Here is an 18,190-nt window from a genome sequence, read left to right as displayed (position 1 = left end):
TAGTGAAGTGCTGTAATCAATGGCTTTTTTGTTTCATAGTCATTAATTACTCAGCCACCAGGATCTCATCCTCACACACCATGAGTCGCCATTCACAGCAAACTGGTGTGTATGTCTGGAGGAGTAAGATGGTGTCACTCTTACCCATCTGCAGAGATGCAGTCAGCAAATTCTAAAACCCCAGCTGACAGGGAAAATTCATATATTTATGAGTACAGATTTCACTCCTACACTAAACAGATCATTAAGGATTTTGGCACACAGCAGGTGTAAGAATGTGAGCTATATTTAGTTTAATTTAGTGTCATATTTTGGCAGGGTAAAACGACAGTGAACACTTAGATACTTCGATTTTGAACAAATTTTTAATAGGTCAATCAATAAATCGATTAATTATTAATAAATATTATCCAATTTTCAGTTTCTCTGGAGTATTCTGACATAACTTCTAATTTGAAAATGCAAACATTTCAGATGTACATTGAATTGAATCTTGAATGAGCTTCATACTCACCGAAACATAAGCTCCCCAGATTCTTATATGTGGAGTTCTTAAAAAAAAAAAAAAAATATCTATCGAAATAATCCCCAGACTTTTCTTGAACTGAACAGAAGCATCACGACTAAAATCCGATCCAAAAGAGTATTGTGTCAGAGTTATTAAGTTTGCATGTGGTAATATCCAGGTGTGTTTATCACTGAATAGTGATAAAACAGAGACTGCTGGACATTCACAACAGAAACTTGGTGGACAAGACACACTTTGAAGTGTATTTATACCAGATATGGTTAGATTAAAAAAAGGATTTTTTTTAAACAATTTCATGTGTGATATTTAGATTGATAATTGGTGGATATTTCAAATATTAGCGATGGCTACGGCTAAAGCAAGCACAAATAAAAATATAATTTTTAAAGATATATATATATATATATATATATATATATATATATATATTTTAGGCTGTTATTTTCCAGAGGTAAAGTAACCAATGATGTATAACGAGGTTAATACAAGAGTGCTCAATACCGAAGTAGAGCAAGGTATACTTTCTATTTGTTTTTACATCAGCTGGCCAAAACATGCTCATGACTGTAGCAACACATTACTGCTTATGTAAAACAATATATATATATATATATATATATATATATATATCGCATATACAAGGTGATTCCTGTTAAAGAGAGGGGAAGAGGGAGAAGGTGAAATGGGAGAGAAGTTTTTTTTTCAATACATTTAAAATATATATATATATATATATATATATATATATCGCATATAATAGCTGAGTCTCATTAGAGAAAGAGGGTGAAGTGGGAGAGAAGCTTTTATTTTACATATTTAAAAAAATATCTATTTCATATGCAAGGTTTGGTTTGCTTTGGTTGTTTTTGTTTTATGGCATATCAACCCTTTTCGGGTTATTTAATGCCGAATCCAAAGATTTTTGAAGAAAATTTTTTTAATAGAATATATTTGTTGTTTTCAAGTCGGTTTCTATTTAACCCATAGTTGGGACCCTAACAGGTACTACCACTCCGGGTCAGGAGTGGACCTGGGAGTAATGGCAATTAAAGGGTGGCTCCACACTCCCCAAAGCCCGCAAGCTGGGGCCTCACCTTCGGATATAGTTTAAGGTCATATCCAGTACCCATATACAAGGTAGATCTCGGAGAGAGAGAGCGATTGTGAGAAGATTTTATATTTTCCAACAAAGACAAGGTTTTATTTTGAGGCAAGCTGGTCTTGATTTTAAAAAAGAAAAAAACAGCTGTTTCTTTGTAGCTAAAACAATCGGAACATCGATAAATATTAGGTTGGTGCAAAAATAATGTTTTTTTATCAAGTATATATATATGTGTGTGTGTGTGTGTGTGTGTGTGTGTGTGTGTGTGTGTGTGTGTGTGTGTGTCAAAAACGACATTATTTTTGCACCAACATAAAGTCTTAATCTTCTAGACAAATTAATATTTGGATTTGCAGAAAAAAAAAAAAATTTTGGATATTTTGTTTTCCTCCCGTTCAATATATGTAATTTTATTTTTCAACCAAACGAGTTTATTGCATAGCTTTATTAATATAAGAAAAATATATTATGTATATATTTTGCATGTAGTCAAACTAAAGTGTTTAAGCTCAATGGATATTAGATAATTCTCGGATTCTAATTTGTAATCTCAGAGGAATTAGAAATTGAGATATAAAAAAGAGAAAATGTGTGGGTGTGTGTGTACACAAAGTAATCTTCTAAACTAATGAATGGATCATTATGAATTTTGGAATATATATTCTCACCATCATGGTTAGTAACATGCGCATATTTTTTTTTCCTTTTTGTAAATATTAATATTTAGGGGATGCATATAGATAATTTTTTTTTTTTTTTTTTTTTTCACAAACCGATCATTATAAACTTTGGAACATATATTCTCAGTAACACACGCATATTTATTATTTTTTGGGGGGTGGGTGGGACTAACTTTGGCATTTAGGAAATGCGCCCACTCGAACTTGCATCTGCCCACAAAAATCTTAAAATAAGTTAGATACAGAAACTTTAGAGACAAAAATTGCTCTGCATCAAATTTGGAGTTGTATTAAGTACAGTAGAACCCCAGGATATATATATATATATATATATATATATATATATATATATATATATATATATATATATATATATTTTCAAGTTACAATGTGAAATACAATGTTTTTTGGGCCCCTGGTTATGGTATTTGCCCTACCTTATCGTGTTATTTATGTTATTTGATTATATACATGTGCATTATATACTGTACTGTATTTTGTAACTAGTTTTTAATATGTACTGTATAAAATTTTGCTTAGGCCCAACCATATGGCAATTTCAGCTTACAATCCCAACCCTGGAATGGATTAATGTCGTATCCAGGGCTTCTACTGTAATACATCTTTTAAAGGTTGCATGAGAATCAAGAATACGTTCTTGGTAAAATCTTCAACCTATTATCATGAATTATGGAATATATATTTTAGGTAATAGGTGAGTGATGCCGCACATTATTTATTTTTTTGCACACTTTAATATTTAGGGGGAAGTATCACCAAAATCGTACAACATCCCACAAAGAAAGGAAAAAATAACATTCAAATTTAAAAATAACAGATAAAAAGGAGTTGAACACATCTTTGTAAACATGTTCCTTTCTATAGAATTATTTATAGGAATTTGGAAACCAAATAATATAAAAAAAAATATGAATACAATCATTGATTTTAAAAATTGTGACTTTCGACAAATACTTCTTTTTAAGCAAGACTTTCTTTTTCTCCTATGGTTAATAACAGTAAAATGAAGAAAAAAAAAAAAAAAAGAAAACAAAAGGGAAGTCTTGCTTTGAAAAATCTTAGCTTTTAAAATAAAATTTAAACTGCATTTATACTTGTATAAAACACTCAGAGCTTCTTTAGGTTATATATATATATATATATATATATATATATATGCATGTGTGTGTGCATATATATATATATGCATGTGTGTGTGTGTGCATATATATATATGCATGTGTGTGTGTGTGTGTGCATATATATATATGCATGTGTGTGTGTGTGTGCATATATATATATGCATGTGTGTGTGTGTGTGTGCATATATATATATATGCATGTGTGTGTGTGTGTGCATATATATATATATATGCATGTGTGTGTGTGTGTGTGCATATATATATATATATATATATATATATATATATTATGTTTTCCTTAAAACAAATATATTTATAATGTATATCTATATATTTATAAAAGTGAACGTGTCTGTGTACATTTCTCTACGCAATAACTCTGCCAATTTAAGTCTACAGACTCGAAATTTGATATACAGGGTACTGAGATTTGGGAAAATCTTTGTGATCGGCTTTCGGACAGAAATTTGGCTGTTAAGGGGTCAAAGTTCAACGATTTGACCTTTGAGAACTCTACTAAACTCCTCTGACAATTTAAACACTCGAAATTTTAGATATAAGTTCCTTGGACATGGATCTAACTTAATAACTTGATTTGAGCCCAAAACAATAAATGTTAAGGGGTCATAATAGGGATTAAAGTTTAAAAAATTGATGTATTTCTTTTTTATCCAACATACACCTCTAAACACTCGGGCAACTCCGGGCTGAAATACTAGTATTCAATAAGGCTATCTTAAAATTGCAACGATTTATTAAGCTCAATGAAAATGGATTTACACTTTCAGAGCATATGTAACTTTATTTAACATTTCAAAATTACAGGAATATACACTTAATTCACATTTATATCCTTTAAATTACTGTGTTTTACACATGTTTCATTGAATAGCATAAACCAAACAAATCAGACTTTTCATTAGTTCATCACAGAAGAAAATACACACACACACACATATATATATATACACACAGTATTTCGTAAAAATGTTCTCACACTTCAAAAGACGATACTTTATTTCATAAACAGAATGAAATGGAATATCTTTGAATACAAAAGACAAATGTAAATACAAAATCATGTTCGCAAAAGTTCAAATTAATGACCATTATTGTTCAGAAAATGCTGATAGCAGTTGAAGTGTGAGTACATTTTTACAGACAACCTATATATGTATATATAGAAGTGGCTCAACCTCTTTGAATATATATCTATAAAAGTGAAATTGTGTGTGTGTGTGTGTGTCTGTGTGTGGGTGTGTCTGTGTGTGTGTGTGTGTGTGTGTGTGTGTCTGTGTGTGTGTGTCCATATCCCTACCAAACTACTGTTAATTTTCAGTCTACAAACTCGAGATTTGACATAAGGGATATTCAAATTTGGGAAAATCTTGTCAATCAGTTTTCAGCCAGAAATTTGGCTGTCAACGAGTCAAAGTTCAATGATTTGAACTTTGAAAACTCTACCAAACTCCTCCGCCAATTTGGGTCTAAGCACTTGAAATTTTAGATGTAGGTTACGTGGACATGGATCAAAGTTTATAATTTGATTTGAGCCTAAAACAAATGTTATGGGGTCAAAATTGAGGTCAAATTCATTTTAAATTTGACCTCTGCGGTCTCTACCAAAATTACTCAGCCAATTTTTGGTGTAAACATTTGAAAAGTGTATTCAGACATAGGGCAAGCTTTTTAATGGCCAAAAAATTTGGCTGCTAAGGGGTCAAAGTTCAAAAGATTTTACCTTTGCAGTCTCTAGCAAACTATTCAGCCAATTATGGGTCTAAACATTTGAAATTTTGCATAAAGGATATTCAGACATGCAGCAAGATTTTTAATCATTTTTTGGGCAAAAATTTTGCTGCCAAGAGATCAAAGCTGAAAGAGTTGACCTTTGCAGATTTTACCAAACTCCTCCGCTAAGTTTTGGTCTAAATATTTAAAATTTTAGATGTAGATTACCTGGACATGTTGCAAACTTTTGAATATATATATATATATATATATATATATATATATGCACATAAAATTATGATCAGTACATAGGGCCCGAGCAAAGCCGGGCTGAACTGCTAGTATACATATATAAAATGATAAATCTCCCATTTTTGCCGACTTCTTTACAAGTCGTGTCCAACAATGGCTTGACAATGCAAATATTTTTTGCATAAACGTAGCATCTTAAAAATCTTGCATAAATATTAAGTGCGGAATAAAAATCTCAAGGGGATTATGCAAAATAAACAAAGGAATCCAACAATTGTCATCTGCGCGTCTCATCTGGAAATCAGTATTAGAAAGGGTAAATGGGGTGGGAGGTTGCTGTGTGTGTATGTGCACGCGATAATTTTAACAAGCAAAAGAATCGAGATTATTATAAAACAGCAGGGCAGCGGAACAAAGCGGGTGTAGACGTAACGTTAAAGGAATCTAAAAAGAATTGCAGGTTTTTTTTTGTTTTTTTTTGAGAGGTGGGGGGGGGAGTATTGTATGAAAAATTTTCAAAAGAAAAATGAAAAACGGGTAGTGGGTGGAGGGAGTCAAAAGAAAGAAAAACAAACTTATTGAATAAAGAATCAAAGCAAATGTTTATTTCCCACAGGCAGTATTAAATTAAAAAAAAAAAAAAAAAAAATCGTTTTCATAGTTTTTTTTTCTTCAGGTCAAAGGTTAAGGTGAATAGAATATTATCAGATTAGAAGACATTTTTCAAGAAATGTCAGAATTTTTTTTTTTTTTTTTTGTCATTTCTATTTTTAGAATGCAGTTTTTGGATAAGGGTTTTAGTATTGTAAAAAATAATTTGGACATTGTTCAAAATTTTATGTATTGCAAATAAGATTGTTTTGTCTTACATTAATGCTTTTCACCCGATATTGTGATATATGTGAAGATATAGGTCAAAAGTTTTTTTTTTTTCTTTTCATTTTTAGAATTTATTTAGATTTAGAACTTAAACAAGATAAAGAACAATAAAGAAATTGAACTATGAACTGCTGATGAGTTATTTATGATCAATTTGACACGTCTGGGCAGGAGCTGCTAGAAAGGATTTATCCTGCCTTGATAGAGTTCAAAATAGACTTCGTAGCTTAGTGGGGAGGGGGGACCCTTTTCTCTTCCCTGCAACCTCTTTCTCACAGAAACGATATTGCGAATTTGTCTCTGCTTTATGGCAAGTGCTCAACTGAGCTCCAATCTATGGTCCTCCCTCGTCAAACTTTCACGCGAAACACTCGTCTAGTTGAAAACACTATCAATAATTCCCCCCACTCTTTACCTGTGCCTAAACCTAAACGTAGATTCCATGAACAAAGCTTCTTTCTTAAAACTGCATGCCTGTGGAACTGTTTTCCGTTTTCCTGCTTTCCAGCTGACTACAATATGATTGTTTTCAAGTCTAACGTAAACAAGTTCTTGATGAGCCGTTCCACTTAAGTTAACAAATTTATTGAATTACCATAACAATTGCTATATTGCCCAATTTTACAACTGTACACTCTTTAACCCTTATCCTTGAGTGGCCGCTGGGCCTTGATAAGTGGTGATGCCTATATAAAAAAAAAAAAAAAAAAAATTCCCATAGTAGACAAATAAATGACTATATATGTTGCAGTAAGACTCAACGTCTTATCATACCAGCTGAAATATCCAGGTTTGGGTGTCAAAGCCCTATCGACTACACCTGATATCTGCCTTCTTAGCTCACCTGGATGCTTGGCAGAATGAGACAACAGACCAGATGCAGTATAAAGGATGAACAAAAGGTCAGCATCACCAGACCCTTTGCGGTCCTAAGTTGGCAGACATTGACAAAGATCTGTGAACAGTTCCGAAGTTGTCTTCAAAGCCAAAAGCAGGTTAATTAAATACAGTACATAAAACATGACCCCAAGTTTAATCAATTAATCTAAAAAAAAAAATTTTTTTTTTTAATTTTTATTAATTCCAAACAAGGCACATTGCTGCTGAAATATATGGGTCTACAATGAATTACGGACCATTCCTGCAGGGACACTCTAAGTAGGGATTTGAGCAGCGAGATGTATGTGCATATTATATTTAAATGTCTGCATATTAATAGTCAGAGGAGCAGAAAACAGGAAGAGAATTCCAAAACCTAGCAGCTCAAGAAAAAAAAGCAACTGGTGCAGAAAGCTTTCCAACACCTGAGAACGACTACAGTGAAGGGGTGAGATTTTGCTGATTATCAGGTTAATCAGAAGTATTTACGTTGAGGAGGCACGAGTTCTAGGAGTTTATCGGAGCTCATTTCATTAAAGTACTTGTAAAACAAGCACAGGGTGCATAGACTGCATCGATTGGTCAGGGGTTGGAGGTTGTTTGACAGTGTGGGATCTATTAGATTGGAAACAATTGGGAGGGGGGACACTATTTAATATGGAGAGACTAGTGGGGGGATGCACCAGCCCAGATATGGTAACAATACTCCATGCATAGGTAGATTGTGGCCTTATAGAGATGCAGGATACTGGCAGGTGTGATTAGTTTTCTAGCACGGTAGAGGGAGTGCACCTTCTTTGCAGCAGCCTTGGCAATGTCTTCTATGTATTTGTTTCTAATTCATGTTAACTGACAATGTTAGGCTGAGGAGTTTGAATGATGGACTCTCAGGTAGGGTGCAATAAGTTACGGCAATCAGTGGTTGAAAAAGGTTTCAGAACTGTTGAAGGAAAGAAGCTTTTTCTTAGTAGCATTAAATGTTGCAATCCATTTACATCCCCATTCCACTACAGATTGCTTAACGTGTCTTTCACCTCACATGTGGGTTGCACGGTACAAAATGATTTCTTTCTTAAGGCCCTATCATTTACATATATGCCATTGCTTCAGGTCATCTTTAACAGTCATTTCGCATCTCTCTCAGCCTGTCTTTTGTTCAATTACCCACAGGTTCGATGCGCACACATCTATTTGAATAACCAGAGCTTTGTCCAACATTTATGAACCAAAAACTTAAACGTTTATGAACTAATGTACATTTTAACTATGAAAAAAAAAGTCACCTCGTTTCCTTAAAGGGAGTTGGTTGGTTGTTTTAAGGCATATCAATCCTTTTCGGGTTATTTAATGCCGAATCCAAAGATTCTGAAGAAAAATTTTTTAATAGAATATATTTGTTGTTTTCAAGTCAGTTTCTATTTAACCCATAATTGGGACCCTAACAGGTACTACCACTCTGGGTCAGAGTGGACCTGGGAGCAATGGTAATTAAAGGGTGGCTCCACACTCCCCAAAGTCCGCAAGCTGGGGCCTCACAACTGGATACAGTTTAAGGTCATATCCAGGACCTAAAGGGAGTTGGAGCATGAATATAGTCAGTTTCACTTTTGGAACTTCAAGCGGAAGAGTAGTTCCAAAAATAGTGGAACATGTTCACCCCTAGTAATTGTCTGTATTTTTTTGTTTTTGTTTTGAGATGAGGTGTTTTCATTGATTGAGATTGTCGGACTGACTTCCTCATCTTGGTTGTTATTGTCACAACGTTTCGGCCGTTTTGCCCTCCAGCCTTCGGCTAACAAACGGTTCCCCAGTTCGATACAAAACACCTAACGAAGGCTGGAGGGCAAAACGGCCGAAACGTTGTGACAATAACAACCAAGATGAGGAAGTCAGTCCGACAATCTCAATCAATGTTCACCCCTGTTACGACCCAATACCAATACTGGGTCTTGCCGCTCCTCCTTATCTTTGTGTAACATGTCTTTTCCACATTTGTGTTGGATGATGTGACTTTCTTATTGAAATTTTATCATTTATGTTAATTTCAATGTGTTATTGCTAGAGGTCATTCCTTCTCGGCCTGCTTTTTCATTGATTACCCACAGGTTTGATGTGTGCACATCTATTTATTAAACCAGAGCTTCGTTCAACATATCCACACCACCGTAAGCAGTTGCATTGCAGTGCTGGCTCCAATCTACGCACTTCAGTCTCACTAACAGAGTCGGAACTGTCGTCAAGATGCACATTACAAATCCACAAACCTGTCGTTTCTCTGCATTCCCAGAAATACAGAGTTAGTGAGAGCATAAAACAAGTCTGGTCACAGAGCCAAATCCATTCAGGGCACCTTCAGCCTCAATAGCCCAGAATCAGAACTGCCATTAATATGTATACCACAAATCCACTGAATCATAGCCGTCATTCATCTGCATTCTCAGAAAGACTGTATTAGTGAAAGCTTATGATTTATTCACGTGAACTGACATGCCACTAGAGACATTAGCTATTATAAGCTTGACTACGATTAAAAAACTGAACAAGGGAAGTAACTGACAAGAATCAACCCATCCAACCAATACATGCAAACCATTCATAAAGACCTGCCTTTAATTGGATAAGCAATACTAGTACATCTTCCACAGATACTCGAGTATTTCAATCTTCCTTGTGAACTTAATGACAACAATCTTGTGAATAAGTATCATCCACATAACCCTGTTGTTTCTCTGCATTCTTAAAACGAATGAATTATTGAGGACCCAGCTTCGCTCACATGAACTATTGCACTATGGCAAAATCTGTTCTTAACTCAACCCCATATATGAAAATGAATAATAAATTAAAATAGGAAGGATCTGATGAAAATTGCACTCATGTAGTCCATAGATGTAAGAGTGAATTTAATTCATTTAATCCTCTGTCCCTAACTAGATGGTATCAATATGTCCATTGATGTATGTTAGGGACAACCATTGTAATATGTTATAATATTTCAAGTGATGTATGTTAGGGACAACCATTGTAATCTGTTGTAATATTTCAATTGATGTATGTTAGGGACAACCATTGTAATCTGTTGTAATATTTCAATTGATATGTTTGGAACAACCATTGTAATCTGTTGTAATATTTCAATTGATGTATGTTAGGGACAACCATTGTATTCTGTTGTAATATTTCAAGTGATGTATGTTAGGGACAACCATTGTAATCTGTTGTAATATTTCAATTGATGTATGTTTGAACAACCATTGTAATCTGTTTTAATATTTCAAGTGATGTATGTTAGGGACAACCATTGTAATCTGTTGTAATATTTCAATTTATGTATGTTTGGAACAACCATTGTAATCTGTTGTAATATTTCAATTGATGTATGTTAGGGACAACCATTGTAATCTGTTGTAATATTTCAAGTGATGTATGTTTGAACAACCATTGTAATCTGTTTTAATATTTCAAGTGATGTATGTTAGGGACAACCATTGTAATCTGTTGTAATATTTCAATTGATGTATGTTAGGGACAACCATTGTAATATGTTGTAATATTTCAAGTGATGTATGTTAGGGACAACCATTGTAATCTGTTGTAATATTTCAAGTGATGTATGTTAGGGACAACCATTGTAATCTGTTGTAATATTTCAATTGATATGTTTGGAACAACCATTGTAATCTGTTGTAATATTTCAAGTGATGTATGTTTGGAACAACCATTGTAATCTGTTGTAATATTTCAATTGATATGTTTGGAACAACCATTGTAATCTGTTGTAATATTTCAAGTGATGTATGTTTGGAACAACCATTGTAATCTGTTGTAATATTTCAAGTGATGTATGTTAGGGACAACCATTGTAATATGTTGTAATATTTCAAGTGATGTATGTTAGGGACAACCATTGTAATATGTTGTAATATTTCAAGTGAAGTATGTTTGGAACAACCATCGTAATCTGTCGTAATCTTTCAATTAATGTATGTTAGGGACAACCATTGTAATCTGTTATAATATATTCATGTTTGTGTTCTTTTTGTATTGTCTCCTAGGAAAGTCTGCATTCATCATTTTTTAGGGATGATGAATAAATGATGGAGAAAAAAAATGCACATGCATTTTGTCTCCCTTCCAGCTAAGTTATCCTACATAGCTTTGATGAAGTAGGCTTCCCAAGGAAGGACATGTACTACTTATTCATACGTCTACATTATGCATGTGTCGCTGAACCATGGGGATAATTCCTGTTTTTTCCTCTTGCGATCCGTCTTTTCCATTTGGCAGGCCAATGTTTGAACGTTCCATTCGAGTGTATAAAGAAATTTTAAACTCCATGAGTCATTTTCAGTCACATTATGAATTAAAAAGCATAAACAAGTCAGCCTTCAATCAAGCTCAATATCAAAGAGGAAAAGATATGCTTAAGTGATTTTAATCAATTTTTTAAAAATAAATTCACTAAACACAATTTTTTAATTTGTCACAAGCCTGAGGACGACTCAAATGGAAAACATAGGAAGTATCCCTACTGTTCAACAAAACATGTTTTTTAGTTATCAGGTCATTGCATAAGTTCCTGCCATTTCATAAAAAATTTTGTTCTAAAACATGATTTGATATTTGGCAAATTGTTACATATCATTAGAAAGCATGTATTCTGTTCTACAAGACAATGGCCATCGTTTTTTTGCTCATAATTTTTTCTCGTTTTTCAGAACCGTCAAATGGATTGTCAAGTAGATAAAAATCACATTTTTGACACCTTCTTTTCATCTTTAATCGAGGTCAAAAAGCGAATGAAGTGACCAAGGATATTTGTGCCGTATATGGAGAAAACGCTATAGCTGAGACAACTGTTTGAGATTGGATTTACCAGATTCAACACTGTAATTTTGACCCCAATAACTCTCCTCATTCCAGAAGACCAATCAAGATAGACAAAGACTAACTCAAGGTTCTTTTGAAGGGAGATGGCCATCAGATGTGGAGAATTGGATAAAAAGATGAAGCGTGATTTTGCAACAATTTCATGCCACCTTCAATCAATGGGATTCACACAAAAATTTGGAGCATCGGTTCCACACAAATTTATTTTTGCTGTTAAAATTCTTTGATTTTCTTAAAAAAAAAAAAAAAAAAAAAATGGTGGGAACTTATGCAACAACCTAATATACATACACACACATATGTATAAAATGGAATAATAAAAAAGTTGAGTTTATTAACATTTTTTTTTACCTAAAGATTTTTTTATGTCTATATTTTAATTACACAAAATATTTAAATATTGGTTTTAGGATTGAGTTATGTTTTCTTTTTAATCCATTTTAATGGTAATTAAACCGTGCATAAGAGAAAAAACTTCTGCCCAAATATACCAATATCTACATTAATGGACATTTTACAACAGATTACAATGGTTGATCCTAATACGCCTCAATGGACATATTAATATCTATCTACCCACTAGGACAGATCATATCACAAAAACAGTAAAATAAATCCACACCAAACTGCAGATTGTCCAGAGAGAACTCAGTAGCAGACCTGCCTTTAATTCAATAAGTAATACCAGTACATCTTCCACAGACTCAAATATTTCAATCTTCTTCACAGCCCATCGCTCCTCATGAACCCAAATATCATCCACATCTTGCAGATAACAATATGATGCGATTTGAACTCATTATAGCTAATTCTATTGGGCATAATGTTCACATAATTGTATCCAAGTAACAAATGCGATAATTATAAGATTTAAATCTGACTTGCTTCGGCAGTTTTTTTTTAAAATATATTATCAAATGAATATTAACCTAAACAGAAAATAAATCTTAAAATTCAGAAAAAAAAAAAAAAAAAAAAAAAAAATCCTTAAAATTCAGAAATTAAAAAAAAAATCCTTAAAATTAAAAAAAAAACCTTTAAATTCAGAAATTAAAAAAAAAAAACTTAATTAAAAAATTTACAAAAAATCTTTAAAATTCAGAAATTACAAAAAATCCTTAAAATTTAGAAATTAAAAACAATCCTTAAAATTTAGAAATTAAAAACAATCCTTAAAATTCAGAAATTAAAAAAAAAACGCTCAAAATTAAATAAATTACAAAAAATCTTTAAAATTCAGAAATTAAAAAAAAAAAATCCTTAAAATTCAGAAATTAAAAAGTTATTAGTGCAAATGCTTTAATAAAAAAAAGCTTTAAGACGAATTTAAATAAAAGAAAAGGGAAGATTTAAAATAATTTTATTTAAATAAATGTTTAAATTAAAAATATTCTTAGAATTAATAAAATATCTCAAAAAGTGTAAATGGAATGTTTTGACACAAAAAATGTTAAAATAAATAAAATTTTGTAAAAAGTAAAAGAAAAAGTTTCTTTTACATATTTTGAGAAATTTTTTTTTTTTTTTAACTTCCTTAAAATCTAAAGGGGAATGTTAATTTTTTTAATTGTAAAAAAAATTTTTCTTAAATAAATTGGTTTTGATTATGTAATTAAATTTGATTTGTTAAAAACAAAATTAATTTAAATAAAAAATAAATTTAGATGTAGACTCTTAACAATTTGAAAAAAAGGCATTTCGAAATTGTAAAAATAAAACAAAAATAATTTTAAAAAAAATTAAAACAATTTAATTTATTTTCTCTATTTTAGCTATTAAAAATTTGTTTCAAAAAGTGATTTTTACCATTATAAAAAAAATAATTTAACATTTTTTTACTGTTTTTAACAATTAAATTTTTTTTTGCTTAAATTGTTAAATATAAAATTAATTTAAATATAAAATCTGAAATAGAAAAAAAAAATTCTTTTCATATTGTTAAAAAATTTGGTGCCTATTAAGAATTACACCTATTTTAAAAAAACTAAATTGCAGAAATATCTTTATGATATGCATACCTGTCACTAAATGAAGATGTCTTATTCCAAAAATCACATCAATTGATCAAGTAGTTTTTTTATATGGAAAAATCATTTTTTTTTTTTTTTTTTTTTTTTTTAATTTTTAGTGATTATAATAGACTGTAATCATTACAAAGCTGATTTTGATCTCAGTAGTTCGAATTAAATTGTTTTTTATTTATTAAACATGGCGGATCAAAACATAACATCTCACTTCGTCATAAAATTTGATTTTCTTTGTTAAAAAAAAGACCCAAAAACCTACTTGAATCAGTTGACATGATTTTTGGAATATGACACCTTTGTCCAGCGAAAGGTATGTACATAATACAGATTTTAAAGAATTTTTTCTGTCTTAGTGTTTTGAAAATAATTTAATTCTGAACAAGCACCAAAATTTTAAACATAATTTTCTTTTTATTTAAAAAAAATCTAAATGGTTCTTTTCCACCATCAGCCACCAGTAATCAACGCAAAAAAAAAAAAAAAAAAATTAATAACGACTGTCCATCAAACTGAAATCACGTGTGCACATATAACCTCCTCCCCCCACACACGGATAACATGAATTTACTTAGTCGTATGGATTTGGCTAGTATTAGTATTAGTAGTGGTGGTTGTTTTAGCAGCAGCAGCTGATGTCGAGGCCGCCACTGCTGCTGCAGCTCGATGTTTATTTATACCGGTGGACAGTCCAAACAAGTCTAGCAAAGAGGCTAATTCTTCTCCTACCCGTAATGTGGTTTGCTCATCTAACTGCTGACTTAAGGCATTGATGAGTTGTTTCGACTTAGTCTGGATCTTCTTCAGAGATTGGTCGGAGTCGCGCAGTTTCGTCTCCGTTTCAGCACGGACCGAGGATTCTCGTTCCAATTCAGACTTGCAGCTTTCAAGAATTGCTGGAAGAAAAAGAAAAGTAAAAAAAAAAATCTATTATATCGATCTCACTTGTCTGTGTGTGTTTGTATGTCCGCTAAAAACTTTTGTCATCTGCATCGAACAGGCATGGAAGACCGATCTCTTGAACACAATATCGAAAAATTAGAAAACAGATTGTCAATTATTTCATGTAGAAATGTTGTTTTGATTGAAGTGAGGGGTTAGGGTTAGGGTCAGGTAAAAATCTTGGTTTCAATACTATTTGTTAATCGCACATATGCAAATAGTCATTTCGTTCCTTCATTTTAAAAAGAAACAAGTGAAGCATTTACAGTGAACGAGACATAAAAAAAATGACTAGCCCCAAAAGTCCCCAGGGAACATCAAATCCTGGTGAAAATGAACGAACGGTGCAGTTTTAGGCCTTAACATATGTAAATTTGAGTTCTGCATTATGCAAAAAAAGAAATGACTAAGTCCATCATTTACCTCTCCCTCTTCCTCATTTAGCCTCAAAAGTCCCCAAGGCCTTAATATATTTAAATTTGAGTTCAGCACCATGCAAAACTGCTAAATAGACATACACAGAAAATTTTGGACAAATATGGTAAAATAGTCCCAAAAATGGAGTGTTTTTATTAGCCCTAAAAGAGCCCCTGGAGCACACCCAAGAGTTATCGCAAAGTATAGACAGACAAAATTATATAGAAATCAGTTAGCTACAACTTTTCAGAAAGTTTCATAAAAATCCAAGGCATTAATTTTTTTTAATAAGCACAAAAGTGTCAATTTTAGCCATTTTGAACCGAAAGGTACGCGTAGGGGGGAAATCAGAGTTTTCCTGGAAAATCTGTTCTGTTACTTTTTTTACTCATATTAGGTTTTGTGTTTCTGCAAAATTTTTAAAAATTCCAAGGCATAATTATTGAGAAAAGCACAGACAGATGAATGGACAATGAATTTATGCGTGATAACATATCAGTGACGTGATTATGTCGTATGTACGGCATAATCACGTTTACACACCAGTTCTTGTTAGATTATCGAAGTTAAGCGACGTTGAGCCAGGCCAATACTGAAATGGGTGACCATTTGATAATGCCACGTGCTGTATGTACTTGGAGCATGGAGCAAATCGACTATTGCTGTTCAATGGTAAATGCACCAAAAAGCTTCGTTGAAACTTTTTGGTGCATTTACCATTGAACAGCAATAGTCGATTTGATAATCCTTTATATTGTCGACCACCAAAAAATCGGGTCGTCTTCTATTTCTTTTGGGATATCTCTCGACTTTATTATCATCATCATCATCATCATCATCATCATCATAGACACTCTCGTCTCCGTCATTTTTATTGTTTTCGTTTGTTCTAATTATTTGAGGTAATATAATTCCATCCTCTTCATATGACGGGTTTTCGTCTTTACAATTAAACGTTTCTGTGAATTTTACACATCGGATTCTTTTTATTTTATTTTTTTTCGGGAAAAAATATTAAATTGGCTGGACTGTTTTTATCGTATCCAAGAAATATACCTCTGTCGGCTTTAATATTCAATTTACTCTTTTTCTCTATATATGCGAAGCAAGTTGAACCAAATATATGCATTCTGCTTAAATTTGGTTTTTTACCGCAGAAAGATTCATATGGAGTTTTAGATAGTGTTTTGTTAAAACACCTGTCGCGTATATAGGCTGCCTCCAGGAGTGCTTACGTCCAGAGGTTTTTAGGGAGTTTTGATTCAATGAGTAGGCATCTTGCCATTTCAAAAAGTGTCCGCCACGCACGTTCAGCAGTCCCGTTTTGGTGTGGTGATCTAGGAGCTGATGTTTCATGCCTGATATGATGGTTAATAAGTAAAAGTTCAAAATCTTTATTGGTAAATTCCGTACCGTTGTCAGAGCGAATACACTTGATTTCACCGTAGGGGGCCATGTCGGCCAGATATTTCATAGTTGCTAGCAGGGTATCAGATTTGTTCTTTAAAAAGTAAACCATTATTAAACCTGAATGGTCATCTACGAAATTCAACACATATCTATAATGTTCTCTGGTCATTGGTTCTACGGGACCGTTTAAGTCACAATGCACCATTGATAGGATTTTTTTGGCCTTTTTGTCTGGTATCTTGTTTTGATAGTTTGTCATTTTCCCTTGCGTACAGACGTCGCAGTTGAAGGTTTTTGATGCTTGTATTCGCATTCCATCAACTACAGTCAGCAACTTTTTGATATCAGGAATATTGCAGTGTCCAAGAATTTTATGCCATGTCTCTGGACGTAAGCACTCATGGAGGCAGCCTATATACGCGACAGGTGTTTTAACAAAACACTATCTAAAACTCCATATGAATCTTTCTGCGGTAAAAAAACAAATTTAAGCAGAATGCATATATTTGGTTCAACTTGCTTCTCATATATAGAGAAAAAGAGTAAGGCAGGCGGTTTTTGATGGGACTACGCTATTTAAATAATATAGTCTTCCATTTTCTTTAATGTCGAATACAGTTCCATTCGGGTATACCAGTTTTGATTTATTGAGGCTAAAGTTTATATTTGCATCTTGTTTTGTGGCAGCTTGTACAGAAAATATATTTTGCTTAAATTTTGGGATTAGAAGAGAGTTTTCTAGAATACAGAAACAATTCACCTTTATTGTTCTTTAGCGAGATTTTCGCATTGCCTCTTTTCAAAACGATATCATTGACTCGACTCCCGTCAGCTAGTTCTACAAAATGATTTTGTGGCTTAATCACATGTGCCGTGGCCCCACAATCGACAAGAAAATTATTATTGCTTGTTGACGCATCAAATGTACACGAAAATAAAAATGTATGTTCGCTAACAGAGCTCTCTACATTTTTAATGTAGTCGCCATTTTGAGTCCTGTATCTACATTGGAAACTCTTGTGATTAGGTCAGTTCAGTGTATAAAGAAATAATTTTGGGTTTTCCTTTCGATAAATAATGCTCTCTCAATATGTTTAATGCTTTGCAGCCGTCGTCCAGGGTTCCTCTCACTACCAGTGATAGACTTCAGTCATCTAAACACTGTATTAATTGCGCAAAGACAGTTGCGTTCTTTTCAATGAAGTCGGGGTCGTTTCTGTTTTCAGGTTGTGTTTCTAGTACTTTGTGTAGCTTTTGGATTCGTAGATATCCCAGAAATTTAACTTGCGACAATTCGAATTTTGATTCGGATC

At 32.7% G+C, this 18,190-nt stretch overlaps 1 protein-coding gene across 2 annotated transcripts in view; it reads right to left on the bottom strand.

The window, feature by feature from the left end:
• Positions 1-18,190, bottom strand: part of LOC145261083 (rab GTPase-binding effector protein 1-like) — a 297,945-nt gene that overhangs the window by 35,695 nt on the left and 244,060 nt on the right. For both annotated transcript variants that reach the window (XM_080119264.1, XM_080119263.1), the window contains one exon: positions 14,838-15,004. In XM_080119264.1, coding sequence (XP_079975390.1) covers positions 14,838-15,004 — 167 coding nt within the window. The remainder of the gene's footprint in view (positions 1-14,837; positions 15,005-18,190) is intronic.

This window comes from Euprymna scolopes, chromosome 37, assembly GCF_053919585.1.
Source record: "Euprymna scolopes isolate OS-2025 chromosome 37, ASM5391958v1, whole genome shotgun sequence".
Classification (NCBI taxonomy): domain Eukaryota; kingdom Metazoa; phylum Mollusca; class Cephalopoda; order Sepiida; family Sepiolidae; genus Euprymna; species Euprymna scolopes.
Note: the sequence above shows the minus strand (reverse complement) of the source record. Positions and strands in the feature narration are given on the sequence as shown.